Here is a 23,879-nt window from a genome sequence, read left to right as displayed (position 1 = left end):
TCCATCTACTAAATCCACTCACAAGGCTTTGGTCGGCCTGAGGCTATAGTAGAAGACACTTGCCCAAGATGCCACGCAGTGGGACTGAACCCGGAACCATGTGGTTGGTAAGCAAGCTACTTACCACACAGCCACTCCTGCACCTATATATATACACCTGCACAAATATATACACACACACACACACACACACACACTCGAACGCGCATGTATACAGACACACACAGATACCTGTGATCACATAGGCGCAAAACACGAATGGAGAAAATAGTATAGAAATACCCAAATTAGAGAAATTTAAGAGAAATTAAAAGGAAAAATGAAATTCACGAACCGCAACTCTGAGTTTCACGTAAGCAATTCTATCAGACAGAACTTTTGGATCAATACAATGACTTATTTATGGTTATAAAATCGCACAGTAAATATTATTTAAAAAATAATCAAATATACTCTTAAAGCTTTATTCAACAAGAGTTATGACATTTCAAAATTAATGGAATCTATTGGATAATACAACTGACTGTTGACAAAAAGTAATATAAACTTCAAAATTGAGTAATAGAATTTAGATAAAAATGAATCGTTGTGCATTGTTACAGGGTTATAGTTATAATATTTGCAGACGAGAAAAACTCAGACAAAAAACGTTTTAGAATTTAAGAAACATAGACGGAGCAAGTAATTTTTTTTTATTGTTAAAATGAGGGCAAATGATTATCATATAAATAAAAGGTAATTGATATAACGGAAAGTGAGACAGAGTTTGTGTAAAAAGAACATGAAAGGAAATTGCTAAAGCAAGATCTAGTTTCTGAGAGAGGTGAGAGGGATTAGCTAAGCTCTGATACAACAGTTTCAATACTATATAGGTATATACTGGAAGGAAGGAAAGTGATAGTGAGGAAACATGTATAAGAGCGAAGAGAAAAACAGGATCTCCAAGGGAGGGAGCAAGAAGTAAAACAATTATTGTATGTTGTTTTACTGGGTATGGAAGCACTCCGTCGGTTACGACGACGAGGGTTCCGGTTGATCCGAATCAACGAACAGCCTGCTCGTGAAATTAACGTGTAAGTGGCTGAGCACTCGGGTGTGGAAGCACTCCGTCGGTTACGACGACGAGAGTACCGGTTGATCCGAATCAACGGAACATCCTGCTCGTAAAATTAACGTGCAAGTGGCTGAGCACTCCACAGACACGTGTACCCTTAACGTAGTTCTCGGGGATATTCAGCGTGACACAGAGAGTGACAAGGCCGGCCCTTTGAAATACAGGTACAACAGAACAGGAAGTAAAGGTGAGAGAAAGTTGTGTGTGAAAGAGTACAGCAGGATCACCACCATCCCCTGCCGGAGCCTCGTGGAGCTTTAGGTGTTTTCGCTCAATAAACACTCACAACGCCCGGTCTGGGAATCGAAACCGCGATCCGACAACCGCTGCCCTAACCACTGGGCCATTGCGCCTCCTACCGGGTGTAATCGAACACTGAGACAAAAAATAATAATAATAATAATAATAATAATAATAATAATAATAATAATAACTGTTCAAAATTAATGGATGAAATACAATTTCAGAAAGTTTGAGGAAGAATTCAAATATTTCAAAAGAATAGCAATAATTTAAAGATTTAAAACTTATTCAGTCAAAGTCAAATGAAGAATGTGTAACATAATCAATGAACAACTATGTAAAAGTTATAACATTATGTAAGGATTGTATAAGGATCAACTGTGGTGGTTGAAGGGAATCAATTGATCAAAGATAGACCAGGAAGACATGCAACATATTCCAAATAATAATAATAATAATAATCCTCTGTTATAGGCACAAGGCCTGAAATTTTGGGGGAAGTGCTAGTTGATTACATCGACCCCAGTGCTTGATTTTATCGATCCCGAAAGGATGAAAAGTAAAGTCAACAACGGTGGAATTTGAACTTAGAACGTAGACGGACGAAATGCCACTAAGCATTTTGCCCGGTACGCTAATGATTCTGCCAGTTCGCCGCCTTCCAATTAACAGCAGCAGCAGCAGCAGCAGCAGCAGCAGCAGCAGCAGCAACAACAACAACAACAACAACAACAACAACAACAACAACAACAACAACAACAACAACAACAACAACAACAACAACAACAACAACAACAACAACAACAACAACAACAATAATAATAATAATAATAATAATAATAATAATAATAATAATTTGTGGTAAAGTGAAATGACTTTGTACATCATCCGTTCAGAAGAAGAGGTCTCGAAACCAAAAGTTTTCAAAAAAAATTTGCAGCAGTTCGATAATTCAGATTTTCAATTTAAAGCCAATTTATCCTGAAACAGGATAAAATATTTCTCTTAAACATAATGGAAATCATCTAAAAATAAGGGAGTCAAGATCCATGTGTGTATGGGCTTGCGCGTTCTAAAATTAATCAATAGATTTTGAAAAGAGATGTAATTGAAAACACCCACTGATGATATTTAAGTGAAAATTTTGTGCAGGTAAAAATCTTCTCTTGAAGCTGTTTGCTATTGCACTAGTGTAAATATTAGGTGTGGGGCTGTCATCGAATTGGACTTTGGATTTGTACACTATTCCTTTGGTCAAACAATTGTCATTGCAGAAGAAGCTGCTGGAGTCTATACAAGTACATTTAGCATTTTCTTATTTTCATTGGCTTTGGGTGTCTTTTCACATTATAATGGCTTACCAACAGGAATAGTTGACAGGGTGCTTCTGTTTAATATCTTATAATACTAATGCCTTGAGGGAAATGCTTAACCACTAAATTTAAGAATTCTCTAGCTTCAGTAGTCAAACATTCATATTGAATGCTGCATGGAACCATTAGACCTTTTCAGTCCGAGTTCTAAGATTATTTTCAATGTTCACATAACGAATCTGTCCTGTACATTAATAAAGTGACAGTGTTGAAAGCCACCTCATCCACTGACAACAAAAAGATCCGTTTAGATATGCTACGAACTATGTTAAGGATATTAGGTGAGTGATTGGAATTGTTACTGATATAGACAAACCTTTCGTTAAGCTTACAGTAAAGATTAAAACTGTTGGTTTCTAAATCTAAAATATCACCTAACACTGACTCTACCAAGGTTTATATTAGCTGTGATTTTTTTTAGATTCGTACACTCAAATAACTTAAGATCCTTCTCGAGTCCCTCTAGCTCATACATGTTAATATTATTAGTAATAAGGCCACCATCCCTGTATAAACCTGCACTTGAATTTAGGATTTTCTGAAGCAAAGAATCCAGAATATATACACCTATAACCATGCATCCGTCTTACTCCCCTACATGAACATCGAACAATTCACCTTTGTTTTGTTTTAGTTTGTTTTTTTTAAACCTAAGTTGAGTCGCTAAAAGAACAAATAATATCCTGGCATGCGGGATATCAATACGTGAGTCATTAATGGGTGTTAGCGAGATTCATGTCTTTTAGAAGAGTTTTCATTAGAGACAGAAGGCTGCGTGTTCAAATCACGTCGGCGTCACCAATTGTAACAGGATGAGAGATTCCCGCACTAGATGGGTGCTGCTCGCATCTTTTACATTAAATATTAATTGAAGAAAGAGTCAAGATTTTCCGTAAACTTCAACAGTATAAATATTTATTCCTTGATACACAATATAAACATTTCCTTCCTCTGGGCGAATCGGCAACCTAGGAGCTTATCGGCAGTAGTCAAGTGGAGTGAGTCAATCCTGTCCGTTCAAGCATAGCGGAGATGCGCCACGAGGTAGCAGCTCGAGAGAGCTGCTGGAGACACATCTGTATCGTTCAGCTGCTAGTGTCCAAGAGAATTTCGCCACTGCTAGTTTTCTGTGCATGCGCATGAGGGAACTTCCGGCAGACCTTCCGGAAGATTCCAACCCTGCGCATGCGTGCTGGAAATTTCAAAGATGGCGTCAATACAAATCTACTACATCAAACAGGGTAAGCATACAGCTGTATTTATTCCACATCCAAAAGCTGGAAGGCCCTCAGCGTCTAATCCTAGTCCATGTTTTCATCTGGACATTTTCCAGTGGATATTCTTCCTGCTAAGAAGAAATACCAACAAGGCAATATGAAATTAATGCAACGAAATGAGACAGAAGTGGGAAAATATTTCATTACAAATCACAATATACGTACCCATCTGTAATATTCTTCTATGTAACACCATGTTTCCAAAATTATGATACTAAATAAATTATGCCAGTTTCTTTGCAAATAAAGTCTGTTTATCCTCTCTTGATTTTTTTACTCTTTTTTTACTGCTTTCTTATAATCATAAAATGAGTGTGCATGAGGAAAAAACAAAATGGGTTTCTATTGCAAATACATATATTTATTTAAAAAATCATAAAATATTACCACTGAGAAAATTTTCTGCAGTAATAAACAAACAAAAAATCATTTTAAATATATGTCAAAAATATACGTCAAAAATATACGTCAAAAAAAAAACCTCATTTTAAATATACGTCAAAAATATACGTCAAAAAAAAAAACTCATTTTAAATATACGTCAAAAATATACGTCAAAAATATACGTCAAAAAAAAACTCATTTAAATATACGTCAAAAATATACGTCAAAAATATACGTCAAAAAAAAAAACTCATTTTAAATATACGTCAAAAATATACGTCAAAAATATACGTCAAAAAAAAAAACTCATTTTAAATATACGTCAAAAATATACGTAAAAAAAAAACTCATTTTAAATATACGTCAAAAATATACGTCAAAAATATACGTCAAAAAAAAAAACTCATTTTAAATATACGTCAAAAATATACGTCAAAAAAAAAAACTCATTTTAAATATACGTCAAAAATATACGTCAAAAATATACGTCAAAAAAAAAACTCATTTTAAATATACGTCAAAAATATACGTCAAAAAAAAACTCATTTTAAATATACGTCAAAAATATACGTCAAAAATATACGTCAAAAAAAAAAACTCATTTTAAATATACGTCAAAAATATACGTCAAAAAAAAAAACTCATTTAAATATACGTCAAAAATATACGTCAAAAATATACGTCAAAAAAAAAACTCATTTTAATATACGTTCAAAAATATACGTCAAAAAAAAAAAAACTCATTTTAAATATACGTCAAAAATATACGTCAAAAATATACGTCAAAAAAAAAACTCATTTAAATATACGTCAAACAAAAAAAAAAAAAAAAAAAACTCATTTTAAAATATACTCAAAAATATCGTCAAAAATATACGTCAAAAAAAAACTCATTTTAAATATACGTCAAAAATATACGTCCAAAATATACGTCAAAAATATACGTCAAAAAAAAAAACTCATTTTAAGTAAAACAGAAAAATCAATTCAAAATTAAATACTTCTGAGAAATGATTCATCTGAGTTGGGGGTTAAGTAAGTGACAACCAAACACCAAATATGTAGTCAAACAATTTTATTCAAGCACTGAGATTGCCCTTTAGCCACATGGAAGTAGTTTGGCTGTAAATTGAAATGTTGGGTAAAGATATTAATCAAGTCTCAATACTTTTATTGGTGAGATAACAATAGAGAAAAATACATTTTTCAAATAGGTTTTTAATTATCCGTGGCACATCTTGGTGTATACTTCCACATAAAATAAAATATCCAATTTAAACTAACATACAGTTATCACAATCCAAACACATAAATATAAAACATATATATATGTACATGTATACATACATATATATATATATATATATCTATATATATATGTGTGGTGTATCTTGAGTATATATATATATATATATATATTATACTCAAGATACACACACATAATATATACTTACATATATATATGTATGTGTGTGTGTGAGTGTGTGTGTGTGTATATATATATATATATATGGTGTGTGTGGTATATATATATATTTTATATATATGTGTATATATATATATATATATATACATATATATATATCATCATCGGAACGTTAAACGATGATGATGATGATATATATAATATATACACACACACACACACACACACTATATATATATATATATACACATGTATATATAAATATACATACAGATATTAATGTTTGTTTTTGTTAATATATAAAAGTAACGCTAAATTGAAGAATTACCCAATAGAGTACATGTTTATTAGACATTTAGAAGAGATGGGCATGCTAGCTTTCATCACACACGCACACACACAAACATACATATATATACATACACTTATGTATATATGTCTGTGTGTGTGATACATTATTGCATGCATATATATATATATATATATGTATGTATGTATGTATGTATGTATGTATGTATATATGTATGTATATATATATATGTATGTATGTATGTATGTATGTATAGTGAACACACAGTTTGCATGTATGTATAATTTTACTTATCTTGACAGACGGACAGACAGACAGACAGACAGAAATACACAAATTTTATTAATAGTAGCAGTAACAGCAGTGGTGCCAGCAGTGATGATGTTAGATGTAGTAGTAGTAGTATAATTATTATTATTATTATTAGTAGTAGTAGTAGTAAGTGTTCAGTATGAGTCTAGCAGTTGTCATTATGTTAGCGGCAGTGATGGTAGCTTCCAAGTGCAGTCAGAGTTCTTCGTTAAAAGATGGCTGAGATTACTCTGAGAATGCATCGCTTGTTCTTTCCGTCTCTCTCAAGTTAACGGCGGCCCGAACTTGTTGATGGTTTGTTGGACGAGGACTAAATGATCGATAAATGAATTCATACTGACTCGCAACAGACGTGGTTCACTGGCCTCGAAATGTCTGAAATAGACAAAAAAGAAAAAGAAAGAAATGTAAAATCATGGGTTCGGATATTCAAATGTAATGTTTATTGATTGTGTCTGAGTGTGGCTGTGTGGTTAAGAAGCTTACATCCCAACCGTATGGTTTCAGGTTCAGTCCCACTGCCATAACACCTTAGGTAAGTGTCTTCTACCTAGCTCCAGGCCAATGACGATAGCCTTGTGAATGGATTTAAGAGAGAGAAATTGAAAGAAGTCCATTATGTGTGTGTGTGTGTGTGTGTGTGTGTGCGTGCATGCATATATACTCCTACCAGGCGATCTGGCAGAAACGTTAGCACGCCGGGCGAAATGCGTAGCCGTATTTCGTCTGTCGTTACGTTCCGAGTTCAAATTCCGCCGAGGTCAACTTTGCCTTTCATCCTTTCGGGGTCGATAAATTAAGTACCAGTTGCGCATTGGGGTCGATATAATCGACTTAATCCGTTTGTCTGTCCTTGTTTGTCCCCTCAGTGTTTAGCCCCTTGTGGGTAGTAAAGAAATATATATCACTCCTACCACTTCTCTACCAGCTGAGAGTAAAATAGGCAAATACTACATCTGGCCTTCTCAGTTACCTTTTCTCCAACACCCACACCCCCGTGCCAGTCTACTGTCTCTGCCAATCATTTGATGATGATGATGATGATGATCACACGCACAATATACATCATCATTTTACTGTTAACTTTTTCGTGCTGGAATGGATTAGACAAAGCTTATATGAAACAGAAAATCTACCGAGAGATACCCTTCATATCACCAGCCTTTGTGTTTTTTTTTTTTACAAAAAAGGTGTTTTTCCTCTGTCAATGTTCAAACATCAAAACAAATAGGCAAAGGATCATATTTTTCACAGGATACTCAAATACTGTCATGCAACAGGACCTGGTAAGCAAACATTCATCTCTCTCTATATAAACGGCAGTTTGTCTGTGTGTGTGTCTGTGTGTCTGTCAGGTTGTACCCTCACCCTGACCATGGCTTTCAACCGATTCTGATGAAACTCGACACACACATAGCCCAATGTCATAATTCAAAACTAACGCAGCAAAAATTTTGAAAAGTTCCCCCAGTTCTGAAAACAATCGATAAATTCGACATGGGGTCGAGAATCAGAAACACAAACCACAGACTGTCTAGGAGACGCAACTCGACCTTTTTAACTCTCAAAAAAATTTACCATAATTTTTTTTCCATTTTTTTCTATTTTTTGGGTATAACTCTCTAAAAATGCTTTATAGTTATTTCCCTTACAAACCCGAGCAACGCCGGGCGATACTGCTAGTGTACTCATAAACAGGCACACACATGGATAGATAGACAGATAGAAAGAAAAAGAGGGAGAGAATGTATATGTATATAGGCGCAGGAGTGGCTGTGTGGTAAGTACTTTGCTTACCAACCACATGGTTCCGGGTTCAGTCCCACTGCGTGGCATCTTGGGCAAGTGTCTTCTGCTATAGCCCCGGGCCGACCAATGCCTTGTGAGTGGATTTGGTAGACAGAACTGAAGAAGCCTGTCGTAATATGTATATATATATATATATATATGTATATGTATATATATAGTATATATATGATATATATATATATATTATATTATATATATATATAGTATGTAATATATATATATATATGTTTGTATCTTTGTGGCACACAAGAGAAAACCATCCGAAGTGTGGCCGTAGCCAGTACCGCATCGACTGGCCTCCGTTCTGTGGGCACATGAAAACACCATCCGATCGTGGCCGTTCGCCAGCCTCATCTAGCACCTGTGTCGGTGGCACATAAAAACACCATCCGAAGACCCGGCAAGACTAGTCAGGCCATAACCCATGGCCCCTACCGGGACGTAGTCAGTCCCCCTGTGCATACCTTCCTTCTTGTGACACTTGTGAAGACCTGTTGAGGCAAGTGAAAATCAATCAAAACAAATCAAAATACATGAACATCAATGGAATCTGTATCTTGTGGTACCAGTGCCGGTGGCACACATGAGAACCATCCGAACGTGGCCGTAGCCATTTCCGCATCGACCGGCCTCCGTGCTGTGGGCACGTAACAAACACCATCCGATCATGGCCGTTCGCCAGCCTCATCTGGCACCTGTGTCGGTGGCACATAAAAAACCTTCCGAAGACCCGGCCAAGACTAGTCAGTCCACCTGTGCATACCTTCCTTCCTTCTTGTGACACTTGTGAAGACCGGTTGAGGCAAGTGAAAATCAAATCAAAATAGACAAAATAGATGAACATCAATGGAATTTGTATCTTGTGGTACCAGTGCCGTGGCACACAAGAAATCCATCAGTGCCGTAGTCAGTGCGGTGGGCACATGACACAACCATCCACGATCGTGCCGGTTCGCCAGCCTCATCTAGCACCTGTGCGGTGGCACATAAAAACACCATCCGAAGACCCGGCAAGACTAGTCAGGCCATAACCATGGCCCCTACCTGGGACGTAGTCAGTCCACCTGTGCATACTTCCTTCTTGTGACACTTGTGAAGACCTGTTTGAGCAAGTGAAAATCAAATCAAAACAAATCAAAATAGATGAACATCAATGGAATTTGTATCTTTGTGGCAGTGCCGGTTGCACGTGGCACATAAGAAAAACCATCCGAACGTGGCCGAGCCAGTACCCCCCGCACCGCATCGACTGGCCTCCGTGCTGTGGGCACGTAACAAGCACCATCCGATCGTGGCCGTTTGCCAGCCTCATCTGGCACCTGTGTCGGTGGCACATAAAAACACCATCCGAGCGTGGCCGTCTGCCAGCCTCGTCTGGCACCTGTGTCGGTGGCACATAAAAACACCATCCGAGCGTGGCCGTCTGCCAGCCTCGTCTGGCACCTGTGTCGGTGGCACATAAAAAACACCATCCAGCGTGGCCGTCTGCCAGCCTCGTCTGGCACCCGTGTCGGTGGCACATAAAAAACACCATCCGAGCGTGGCCGTTTGTCAGCCTCGTCTGGCACCTGTGTCGGTGGCACATAAAATCACCCACTACACTCTCGGAGTGGTTGGCGTTAGGAAGGGCATCCAGCTGTAGAAAACACTGCCAGATCTGACTGGACTGGTGCAGCTTTCGGGCTCCCCAGAACCCCAGTTGAACCGTCCAACCCATGCTAGCATGGAAAGCGGACGTTAAACGATGATGATGATGATGATGATGATATATATATATATATATATATGTGTGTGTGTTTGTGTGTCTGTGTTGCTTGACAACCGATGCTGGTGTGTTTACATCCCCGTCACTTAGCGGTTCGGCAAAAGAGACTGATAGAATAAGTACTGGGCTTACAAAGATTAAGACCCGGGATCGATTTGATCGACTAAAGGCGGTGCTCCAGCATGGCCACAGTCAAATGACTGAAACAAGTAAAAGAGTAAAAGAGTATGTATGCCTATATATGTGTATGTGCATCATCATGATGATTTTTACATCCATTTTTTCCCTGCTAGATGAATCTTTTCTTACACAGTGCCCCATCACTGGATTCTTCATTTGTCGTCTCTTTGGTGAAGTTCAAGATCAACCTTTGCCACTTCTGCTCAGGTCATCCTTGGTCTTCCTCTTTCAAAGTATTCTTCCACATGAATCTCCTGGCACTTTGTCACCTATCTATAAGGCGGCGAGCTGGCAGACATGTTAGCGCGCCGGGCGAAGTGCTTAGCGGTATTTCGTCTGTCGTTACGTTCTGAGTTCAAATTCCGCCGAGGTCAACTTTGCCTTTCATCCTTTCGGGGTCGATAAATAAAGTACCAGTGTCGCACTGGGGTCGATATAATCGACTCAATCCCTTCGTCTGTCCTTGTTTGTCCCCTCTATGTTTAGCCCCTTGTGGGTAGTAAAGAAATACATTACATGTCCATACAAGCATGACCATCACTCTTGCACATTACAACTGATTCCTCTTATAGTTTTTTCTCTCAGCTCAGTTATGCCTTATCATTCTTATCATTCATGTACAGCAACTTCACACATCCAGTGGTTCGGCTTTCCTTCTTTCTTCCAATCTTCACTCATTCTCTGCATTCAGTGCCCACACCGCACTACAACACAGCATCACAATCCATATACATTATTCCTATAATCTACCCTTTTATACATCACATTTGACCAAAACTAACCGAAACAGCTGTTCAAAGTCGGTTCAAAGTCTCCCTTGACCACAAATGGCCTGAACTCTTTACACGAATACCACCCTGTACATAACTCCATGTCCCCCTACATGTCCTTGCTTTTTGCTTTTTGAGCCAAAAAATTAACTAACTAACTAACTAACTAACAACTAACTACTGTGGTCTCTAAAATAAAAACCATAAAACATTTGTATCACTAGTACTCTTTTGTTTTGTACCTTATCGTACATTATAATACACACACAGATACACGGCAGGCTTCTGTACAGATTTCATCTACCAAATCCACTCACAAGGCATGGAGCAGCCTGAGACTATAATAGAAGACAACTGTCCATGGTATCACACAATGAGATTGAACACAAATTATTGAGTACTAGCAGTATCGCCCGACGTTGCTCGAGTTTGTAAGGGAAATAACTATATAAGCATTTTTAGAGAGTTACTTCCCTTATATAAACCGAGCAAAAAATGCGGAAAAATGATGGTAAATTTTTTTTTAAATCGTAGACTCATCATAGACGCGTGCTAAAACCCAGAAGGGCTCAATATGAATCACAACTATAAGATACCCGCTTTTGGTTAAACTGCACCGCAAAATGTGGGAGTAGTTAGGAATCTAAATCGGAGTAGACAGACACACACACAACTTCAGTTTTATACATAAAGATATCAAGAGAATTGAATCTATCTTTATACATGTCCATCGTTGCACTGGGATATAGCCTACCCATCATCTCTGTTGTGAATCTCTTCTTTTTCCTTTCAGTGTCAGGTATCTAGGAACGACTGAACAATGCTTCTCAGTACTGTCAAATGACCTCATAATGACATTTACCTATCGATATGTGCAAGTGTATATACCTATTTATCTTTCTACACAAGCACACACACACATACATACGGGCAAAAAAGAAGGAATGAAAAAGTGAGTAGTAAGGAAAAGAAAGAGATTGATGTATGAAAACCAGCTGAGAATTTACTCTCAGTACCACCAATAAGGTGATGTAATTATGTAGATAGACAATTGTATTAGCAATATATTTGCTAATGCAGACATTTCTTAATAAATAACTGAACCTCATTTCAAGTTAACTTCAAGGCAAGTTAATGTTTACAAATTATATCTTTGTTGTGAATGCTTAATAACATCCTTCAATTTGATCTAAACATTTTTATTAGGAATAAAAATTAGTAAAACAAGTTAATTATAACTTCTCAATCAATTTAGAATTGAAATGTAGCATTAAATTTATTCATAAGGATATTTCTATTTTTATATAATTTCTTTTTTAATCATAGGAGGAGGAAGAAGAAGAAGAGGAAGAGGAGAAGCATCGATCACTTTTACAGACCCGCCCAGACAGGTAAGATTGACAAAATTAATGTCCAGTTTGAACATCTGTAGATCGATGCTTGGTGGTAAAGAGATGGGGGTGGAGAAAGAATCCTAAAATTGCAGCTTTTGGAAAGATTGATTGGACAAAGTGTTTTGTGTGAGAACTGAAGAATGGCAAATAGTAAGAATGGTTAAGTGAAGAAGAAGAAAAAGAAGAAGCAGGTGCATCAGGTTGTCCTAGATGGAGGAAGATATGCAGTTTACTAGTTCAGAGGTTATTGTAATAGAAGTAAATGAAACTGAGAACTGGGAGTCAATGAGAGAAGGGAGAAGACACAAGGGGGAAGAAAAAGGTAGCAGTTTTTTGTGACTGTCTTTAGAGATGTAGAGAGCAAAGAGAGAGAGAGGGAGAGCAATAGGTTTGAAATTGGCAGGCTCTGGGTGAGGTTGCTCTTGGGAATACAACACATGCCCCACTCAGGCAAAGTGCACAGGTTATGTGGGTGAAATGCTTATGACCCTGAGATACCTGTGATGATACAGAAGGGTTTCCAATATTGTGATTGATTTAAAAGAAGAGTTTGCTAAGCCCTTGAGTAGCTCCAGCAGGTTCTGCATGGGACAAAGTATTTCTGATGTTTATTTCACCTTTCAACTCTTTCTATAGAATGGCATAGAACTTAATATAAACAGAAAGATTGGTTAGTTTGGTGGGGATAAGAGTTAAACTTGTTCATATAGAGGAAAGCACTTTAAAACATTCTTGTTTAGAATAATTTACTGGATAAAATATAAAAAAATAAATATATGTTAAAAATTAAGTATTAGATTTTCTATGGCTTAATCACACACACACTCTCTCTTTCTCTCTCTCTCTCTCTCTCTCTCTCTCTTTCTCTGATATATACTGAATGTAAAACAAGAAACAGTTTGTATAGAATAAGAAATAAAAGAATTTAATTGCCTTGGAATGATGAAAGGCCAAAAACTTTTTTCCCTCCATATATTGATAGCTGACCTGATTACTCAACACATAGAAGAATTTACAGGTACTGATTAAGGTAAAAAAAAAAAAAAGAAAAAAAATTTTTCTTTAATACACTGCTAATAGCATTTTAAAGCATTTAAAAGTATAATAGTCATAACAGATTAAGTAGGATAACATTCAATTTGCACAACACATCCATTACTTTACATAATCAGAAAAAAAATATATATGACTCAACATTTACCAATCAGAAAGTTTTTCTCCACATACATGGCCATTATTTGAATACAAACTAAACTACTAATATCAGAAAGTAACTATATTGGCATGTAACTGTATATTCTTTTATCCATTTATTGGTTCCAGCCATCAGGCTGCAGCTATAAGTCCTGGGGTCAATGACATGAAGAGAAGAGAATATGTTCCAGGTTATACTTTTTTATGAAAGAGAAAGAAAAGTAATAAGAGATGTAAGAGAAAAAGAAATAGAAACGATATCAAATTAATGTTTGTTTACATTGCAGGCACAGGAGTGGCTGTGTGGTAAGTAGCTTGCTTACCAACCACATGGTTCCGGGTTCAGTCCCACTGCGTGGCACCTTGGGCAAGTGTCTTCTACTATATAATTAAAGTGGATAAAGTGGTCAATCCAAATCAACCCCAACATATTTTGAACTTTCACACTCAAATTATCAATCTCTGATTGTTGCACCACTAAGTTATCAGATGTAACACAATCATGGAAATGCTCACACTCACACATTTTTATATACACGTGTACACACAATGGGCAACCACACAGAATTTTTGTCAACCAAATTCTACTCACATGGTATTGATCAACCTGATTCTAAAGGTGCTATGCAGTGAAATCAAGCTAGAATTATGCACCTTACAAAGCAAACTTTTCAACAACATAAGCATGTTTTTTGTACCTACAAATGTGTTTCTATTTCGTTTTTGGATTTGGTTTGCAAGATTCTTTATATGAGTTCGTGTGTTGAAACATATTCTGGTGTGTCTGGGGAGAGTCATTTTCTTTTTGTCCCTTATAATATAACACACTCACTGGTAAAATTTCCACTTATTTCTTATTTTTATTTTTCAGTGGAAATTTTACTGGCAAATGTGTTACATTATAAGGCACAAAAAGAAAATGACTCTCCCCAGACACAACAGAATGTCTTTCTATTATATTCCATTTATTACACCGCTAATTTTGTATGCAGAATAATTAGTAGCGTAGCTCATATGACATACTGGACATGAGCAGCATGCTTAATATTCGATTAATTTGCTAATCAAGCACCGTTTAAAGAAACAAGACCAACTCCATTTATTATAATTAGTTGGTAATCATTCAAAAATATTTGGAAGTCTTAGCTTTAGTAGTATCTGAGATGGGAGAGCAATCAGAACCAAACAAGAAAATCAAGCTAACAAAGATATCATTAACAGTGGCACACAACTTTGTGATGGCTAGATTCGTACGATAGCCATAATGATAGCAGAGGGGCACAATTAACACTGTTCATATTTTATTGCATACTTTTATTGTATGTAATAAGTAGTTTCACTGAGCAGTTCTAAGCTGAAATGCTGATAAGCTGTGTGTGTGTACTGAATATATAATGTGTATATATATTATGCTTATATAATAAAGTCTATATTATACATATACAGTGCACTATATTATATATGCTATACATTTATATATATTCATATATATATATATATATTATATATATATATATATATATATATATATACATACATATATATATACATACATATATATATATAATATACATATATAATATACATATATATACATAATATATCATCATCATCATCATCATCATCATCGTTTAACGTCCACTTTCCGATGATGATGATGATGATGATGATATATTATATATATATAATATACATACATACATATATATACATACATACATATATATATATATATATATATAAATGTGTGTTGGCGTGGTTGTATAAAAACAATTATAATATAATAATCCACTCTGATAAGAAAAAGCGATTGTATGAAATTCGTAAATGGCTTCTATACAGGAATATATATATATATATATTCAAACCAGTTATTTAATATTCTTATCAGATTCTTTGGGTTTACGTCAGCTTTATATTTGTATGTATATTTGCAATCTCATTTGGAAGTAATGCTGAGTGCAGATTACTATTTAAATAGTAGTTTATAAGAACAAACTTAATATATGGTCTAAACACATTCAGATAGGAAGAGGTGGAGATAAACTTAATATGTTAAACAGAAAAATGATAAAAGAAAATAAGACAAAGTCTTTTACAATAATAATTGCATGAGTTCTATACTATAATTGCAAAATATTATAACACTGGAAATATATTTGTTGGTGGCATAGTGTGGCGCTATGGTTAAAAGGTCTGCTTTAGAATCATGTTTTTCGGTAGGGCTTGACCTCCACTGTATGGCATTGTGGATAAGTTTCTTCTATTGTAATCTTAGTTTGACCAATACCTTGTGAGTGGAACTTGGGAGACTAAAACTGTATGGAGTCCATCATTTGTGTGTGTGTGTGTGTGCAGGCATGCATGCGTGTGAAAATGCACGTGTCCTAATAGCCAAGACTGTTGCACCCAGAATCTTGCAATTGTGATTTTAATTCATAGACTGGATGTTGCATTGTGTTCTCAAGCAAAACACGTCATTTCACATTGCTCTCCAATCACTTCAACATTTGATGTGCGGTGGCACACTGTGCACCTGTACAGGTAATATCAATTTTGATGGAAGGAGTTAGCAAATGTGCAGCACAAACATTTGATGACTCTAAACAATCATCTGTGCACAACGTTCAGTAAAAAATTGTGGAACCCTCATCAATAGAAGAGTCTATATATATATATATATATAAATTAGAAAAAAAACCCACCTTTTATCAATTCAATAATGAAAAATTAAATTATACCATCTAGAAATTTACATATTATAGAAAGATTAAATATATATAAGATTATGAGAGAATGAATAGACAAATAAAATTTCTAGATGGTATAATTTAATTTTTCATTATTGAAATGATAAAAGGTGTTTTTTTTTAGTATTTCTAAATTGAATTTTTCCCTGTAAGTTTGGAATAATATTCCCTCATATTATTATTATTATTATTATTACTATTATATATATATATATATATATATATATATAATCAGCTCTTTCATGTTATTTTCAGGATGGCATGGGTTAGAAGAAAACTTATTGAGGTAGATTGTCTGTAGCCAGATGCCCTTCTTGCCACCAACCCTTATTTTTCAAGTAAGGCTGTTTTTTTCTTTTTTCATTGCACCAGTCCTTAACTTTTTAGCATTCAAACTGGCCATATCCGGACCAAATATTCTACCTGCTTTGTGTTCAAACTGCCCAGATCTGGCCTCTGCCATCTATCCTATAATGCCATTCTAAGAATAAACAATCACATCATCAAAATCTAAAATCTGCAAGATAATGTATAATTAATTCAGAGCAATGTGAATAAATAAGCATTATATTTGATAGAATAATCTGAATGCTAAAGGGCTAAACACACAAACAGACTCTTTCTCACACACACATACACACACACACATTCACATATGTAGACAGGTAGATAAAGAGCCCACGAATTAAACAATAAAGATTATGAGAGAATGAATAAATAATACATGAAGATAGACAAATAAAACACCTGGGGGAAGAAGCATACAACTATGAAAAGAAACAACAATTAAAGAATGTGTACAATGAAAATATGTCAATGACATGAAGATAAGAGAATATGCTTCAGGTTATACATTTTTATGAAAGAGAAAGAAAAGCAATAAGAGATGTAAGAGAAAAAGAAATAGAAACGATATCAAATTAATGTTTGTTTACATTGCAAGCGCAGGAGTGGCTGTGTGATAAGAAGCTTGCTTACCAACCACATGGTTCTGGGTTCAGTCCCACTGTATGGCACCCTGGGCAAGTGTCTTCTACTATAGTCTTGGGCTGACCAAAGCCTTTTGAGTGGATTTGGTAGATGGAAACTGAAAGAAGCTCATATATATATATATATATATATATATATATATAGATATATATATATATATATAATATATATGTATGTGTGTGTATATGTTTGTATGTCTGTGTTTGTCCCCTCCAACATCGCTTGACAACCGATGCTGGTGTGTTTGTGTCCCCGTAATTTAGCGGTTCGGCAAAAGAGACCTATAGAATAAGCACTAGGCTTACAAAGAATAAGTCCTGAGGTCGATTTGCTTGACTAAAGGCGGTGCTCCAGTATGGCCACAGCCAAATGACTGAAACAAGTAAAAGAGTATATCATTCTGTATGTCTTACTTACAGTGGATAAACTATCAAAAGCCACAAAACTGCAGTATTCATTATAAGAAAGCTTCTCATATGGAGACATGGTGCAAAAATTCACAAAAATATATCAGAGTAAATGAAAAGCATCCGGCAGTGGTAGTGAAGTTGCCTAATTATGGTTTCTGTGTATTTGCATTTCATCAGTTGCAAGTATCCACAACTAATTGCATGCTATGACAAATTTCATTTCTACTGATTATAGGAAAACAATAATTAACAAATCAATGGTATCACAAATAGCTGGAAAGCTGGATAAAAATCCATTATTAGCAACAGGAGCAGTGTTGGTTCAAAATAGCATTTTGCATCTCATACTTAATGTAGATATACTATCAAAAGCCACAAAACTACACATTTGTTTATACATTTAACATCTATTTTGTCCATGTAGCATGGGTCAGATGGTGACGTATTTGAGGCAGGATTTTATAGCCAAATGCTTTCCTATCACAGACATTTGCATGTTTTCAAGTGAGGATTTTCTTATTTCACAAGTTTTCAAAAGTACGGTAACGCATAGTTTAAGGTGATTTAGCTGCCATTCCTAGCAGGATAAGTAAAAGCATAGATTCCCTATTGGCTCATGCAGTAGTATATTGCACAGAGAGCTAAGTAGTAATCTGCTCATTTTAGCTGGGACCATGTAGTTAAGAAGTTAGCTTTGCACATTGCAACTATGTGATTTTGGAGTCAATTCCACTGCATAGCATCTTGGGCATGTGAGGTCAAAATTGCTTTTCATCCTTAGAGGATTAATAAAATGAAGTACAAATCAAGTACCTGGGTTAGTAACACTCCCATCCAAAAATTCTGACCAAATACAGCATATAACTATCGGGAAAGACTCAAGAGATTAAGACTCTATTCCTTAGAGCATAGGTGAGAAGATATGCCATAATATACATCTGGAAGTACTTGTCCCAAATTTTGGCATCAAGAGTTACACAAGTACTAGAACTGGGCGCCACTACATAGTGCCAAGGACTCCAAATTTGCCATCAAGATGTAGGACAAGATACTGCAATAGCCTGGGCTTCAGAGGTCCACAGCTCTTTAATATTCTCTCGAAGGATCTGAGAGACCTGCATGGGGTGGATGTAGGTGTCTTCAAAATAAAGCTGCACCTCTTCCTGTCAGGTGTACAAGATGAACCAACTTCGCAGCAGGAGGTGCAGATGAGGGCAGCTGCATCAAACTCTCTCATGCACCAAATGTCAATTGTTAAAAGGCATTCATGAAGTAAAATTATGTAGCAACACCAAATGGCAGTGCCCCAGTATGGCCACAGCTCATGAGCTGAAACTAGATGAAAAAAAAAAAGTACCTAAACCAGAAATAGCCAGTGGAGGTAGCGTCACTATCCACCATTCTTGATGGTGAATTGGCAGAATCCTTAGAACTCAATAAAAATGCCTTCTGGAATTTCTTCTGGATTTCTACACTATCCAATGGAGAAAGCTACTAGGCATTCTAAAAACACGCAAGGACCGTTGAATTATTCTTTCGTTTGTTTCTTAACAGCACTGTCTATTATGAAGTATCACAAAGTTTTCTCATACTCTACAATTTGGTTCATGAATGCATGCATATATGAATCATCATCATCATCATCATCATCATCGTTCAACGTCCGCTTTCCATGCTAGCATGTGTGTGTGTATGTCATCACCATCATTTAACATCCATTGTTCATGCTGGTATGGGTTGGACAGTTTGACTAGGGCTAGTAAGCTGAGGGGCTGCACCAGACACCATTCTGATTTGGCATGGATTTTACGGCTGGATGCCTTTCCTTAAGCCAACCACTGCAATGTATGTATATAATATACATCATCATCATCGTTTAACGTCGGTTTTCCGCACTAGCACAGGTTGGACGGTTCGACCAGGGTCTGGGAAGCCAGGAGGCTGCACCAGGCTCCAGTCTGATCTGGCAGTGTTTCTACAGCTGGATGCCCTTCCTAACGCCAACCACTCCGAGAGTGTAGTGGGTGCTTTTCATGTGCCACCCGCACAGGTGCCAGACGAGGCTGGCAAATGGCCACGGACGGATGGTGCTTTTTACATGCCACCGGCACGGGGGCCAGGCGAGGCTGGCAATGGCCACGAACTGATGGTGCCTTTTACGTGCCACCGGCACTGGCAATGGCCACAATCGGATGGTTCACTTACTTGTCACCGGCACTGGTATCACAGCTGCAATTTCCATTGATGTTGATCGACTTCGATTTTGGTTCTGCTTTCTGATATCTGATTTGATTTGGTTTGATTTTGATTTTCACTTGCCTCAACGGGTCTTCACAAGTGGAGTTTTGTGTCCCAAGAAGGAAAGGTATGTATAAGTCGACTGGCTACATACCAGGTAGAGGCCATGGGTTATGGTCTCACTAGTCTTGCCGGGTCTTCTCACGCACAGCATACTTCCATAGGTCTCGGTCTCTAGTCATTTCCTTAGTGAGACCTAAAGTTCGAAGGTCGTGCTTTATATATATATATATATGTATATATATATATAAGCAGATATGAGTACAGATGCAGATGTGACCGTGTGGTTAAGAAGCAGAGACCAAATGGTCTTGGGTTCAGTTCCACCATGCATCGCTTTGGTCAAGTGACTTTTGCTAAAGCCCTAGGTCAGCAAAAGAATGGATTTGGTAGATGGAACCTGAAAGAGGCCCCTTGTGTGTGTGTGTGTGTGTGTGTGTGTGTGTGCATGACTAAATTGTAAACAGAAGATTCTCTTTTATGATTAACTCGCAGTTCATTTTCCACAAACAATAAATAATGGAAATGGCTAATTGCAAGAACACAGACTTTCTCAGCAGATAGCATTTTACGCCCAGAAAGATTAATTCTGATTGGATATCCTTTAAGAATACCAAAATACAACAGTAGCCACATTTTTTTTTCTTTTTTTCCTTCATTTTGCATTACAAAACTTTATCTTAGCTGGAGGAACATTGCAAGATTTTAGAAACTAATGAGGACCAAGTCAGACGGAATATTAGATTTAATAAAACCGCTGACCTTACTATAGACAGTAACCAATGGGGGAAAACAAGTTGGTTTTGTTTTGAGTGCACCAGCATATCTTACTCTTTATACCAAGTGAATAACTTAGTAAAAATGTAAAATGGGAGTGTGTGTACATGTGCGTGCTCCTGTGTCTGGAAAGAGACAAAGTGTGAATATACACACACAAATGTACATACGTACACACATAGGTATGAGTATTTGGGTATATGTGCTTTTATATATCATCATCATCATTTAGCGTCCGTTTTCCATGCTAGCATGGGTTGGACGGTTCAACTGGGGTCTGGGGAGCCCGAAGGCTGCACCAGGCCAGTCAGATCTGGCAGTGTTTCTACAGCTGGATGCCCTTCCTAACGCCAACCACTCCGAGAGTGTAGTGGGTGATTTTATGTGCCACCGACACAGGTGCCAGACGAGGCTGGCGAACGGCCACGCTCGGATGGTGTTTTTATGTGCCATGCACCGACACAGGTGCCAGACGAGGCTGGCAGACGGCCACGCTCGGATGGTGTTTTTATGTGCCACCGACACAGGTGCCAGATGAGGCTGGCGACGGCCACGATCGGATGGTGTTTGTTACGTCCCCAAAGCACGGAGGCCAGTCTATGCGGTACTGGCTACGGCCACGTTCGGATGATTTTCTTGTGTGCCACCGGCACTGGTACCACAAAGATACAAATTCCATTGATGTTCATCTATTTTGATTTGTTTTGATTTGATTTGATTTTCACTTGCCTCAACAGGTCTTCACAAGTGTCACAAGAAGGAAGGTATGCACAGGTGGACTGACTACGTCCCAGGTAGGGGCCACGGGTTATGGCCTGACTAGTCTTGCCGGGTCTTCGGAGGTGTTTTTATGTGCCACCGACACAGGTGCCAGATGAGGCTGGCGAACGGCCACGATCGGATGGTGTTTGTTGCGTGCCCACAGCATGGAGGCCAGTCGATGCGGTACTGGCTACGGCCACGTTCGGATGGTTTTCTTGTGTGCCACCGGCACTGGTACCACAAAGATACAAATTCCATTGATGTTCATCTATTTTGATTTGATTTGATTTGATTTTCACTTGCCTCAACAGGTCTTCACAGGTCTTACGATCGGATGGTGTTTGTTATGTGCCCACATCACAGAGGCCAGTCGATGCGGTACTGGCTACGGCCACGTTCGGATGGTTTTCTTGTGTGCCACCGGTACTGGTACCACAAAGATACAAATTCCATTGATGTTCATCTATTTTGATTTGGTTTGATTTGATTTGATTTGATTTTGATTTTCACTTGCCTCAACAGGTCTACACAAGTGTCACACACTTGCCTCAACAGGTCTTCACAAGTGTCATAAGTAGGAAGGTATGCACAGGTGGACTGACTACGTCGCCGGGTCTTCGGATGGTGTTTTTATGTGCCACCGACACAGGTGCCAGATGAGGCTGGCGAACGGCCACGATCGGATGGTTTTCTTGTGTGCCACCGGTACTGGAACCACAAAGATACAAATTCCATTGATGTTCATCTATTTTGGTTTGGTTTGATTTTCACTTGCCCCAACAGGTCTTCACAAGTGTCACACGTGTCACACACTTGCCTCAACAGGTCTCCACAAGTGTCACACACTTGCCTCTGCCTCAACAGGTCTTCACAAAGTGTCACACACTTGCCTCTGTCTCAACAGGACTTCTCAACTGTCACACACTTGCCTCAACAGGTCTTCACAAGTGTCATAAGAGGGAAGGTATGCACAGGTGGACTACTACTCGTCGCCGGGTCTTCGGATGGTGTTTTTATGTGCCACCGACACAGGTGCCAGATGAGGCTGGCGAACGGCCACGATCAGATGGTGTTTGTTGTGCCCACAGCACGGAGGCCAGTCGATGCGGTACTGGCTACGGCCACGTTCGGATGGTTTTCTTGTGTGCCACCGGTACTGGAACCACAAAATACAAATTCCATTGATGTTCATCTATTTTGATTTGGTTTGATTTTCACTTGCCTCAACAGGTCTTCACAGGGTCACACACTTGCCTCAACAGGTCTCCACAGTGTCACACACACTTGCCTCTGCCTCAACAGGTCTTCACAAGTGTCATAAGGGGAGGGTATGCACAGGTGGACTGACTACGTCGCCGGTCTTCGGATGGTGTCTTATGTGCCACCGACACACCTCCACAAGTGTCACACACTTGCCTCTGCCTCAACAGGTCTTCACAAGTGTCATAAGAGGGAAGGTATGCACAGGTGGACTGACTACGTCGCCGGGTCTTCAGATGGTGTCTTTATGTGCCACCGACACACATATATATATATATATATATATATATATATATAATAAAGGTGGCTTATTCACATTTTACAACAGAAAGGCAGAACTATAGACATCACTAAAGTAACTGAGGATACCTATTTAGCACCACATTGCTAGAAATAAGAGCCATAACAACTCTTAGTTATGATAAAGCACTTATCTTATGACTGACAAGGGAGGCAAGCTCCCTACAGTTTCCGGATATATATATAATATATATATATAATATATATATATATATATAAATTAGAGAAGAACCACCATGAAGCAATTCAACAATGATATACTTAAATCATACCATATAAAAAAAATTATATATATAATCAAAAGCAAACTCGATGAACATTAATGGAATTTGTAGTTTTGTGGTACCAGTGCCGGTGGCACATACGAAAACCATCCGAACGTGGCCGTAGCCAGTACCGCATTGACTGGCCTCCGTGCTGGTGGCACGTAACAAACACCATCCGATCGTGGCCGTGCCAGCCTTGCCTGGCCTCTGTGCCGGTGGCACGTAAAAAACACCATCCGACCGTGGCCGTTCGCCAGCCTCGTCTGGCACCTGTGTCGGTGGCACATAAAATCACCCACTACACTCTCAGAGTGGTTGGCGTTAGGAAGGGCATCCAGCTGTAGAAACACTGCCAGATCTGACTGGCCTGGTGCAGCCTTCGGGCTTCCCAGACCCCAGTTGAACCGTCCAACCCATGCTAGCATGGAAAGCAGACGTTAAACGATGATGATGATGATATATATATATCTGATTGGATATCCTTTAAGAATACCAAAATACAACAGTAGCCACAT

General features: G+C 37.8%; 1 protein-coding gene across 1 annotated transcript in view; it reads right to left on the bottom strand.

The window, feature by feature from the left end:
* Window positions 1-6,358: 6,358 nt before the first annotated feature.
* Window positions 6,359-23,879, bottom strand: part of LOC115209053 (EKC/KEOPS complex subunit Lage3) — a 303,986-nt gene continuing 286,465 nt past the window's right edge. The window contains exon 4 of the mRNA XM_029777129.2: window positions 6,359-6,814. Coding sequence (XP_029632989.1) covers window positions 6,703-6,814 — 112 coding nt within the window. The 3' untranslated portion in view covers window positions 6,359-6,702. The remainder of the gene's footprint in view (window positions 6,815-23,879) is intronic.

Source organism: Octopus sinensis, linkage group LG1 (genome assembly GCF_006345805.1).
Source record: "Octopus sinensis linkage group LG1, ASM634580v1, whole genome shotgun sequence".
Classification (NCBI taxonomy): domain Eukaryota; kingdom Metazoa; phylum Mollusca; class Cephalopoda; order Octopoda; family Octopodidae; genus Octopus; species Octopus sinensis.
This window is presented reverse-complemented; position numbering and strand designations above follow the sequence as displayed.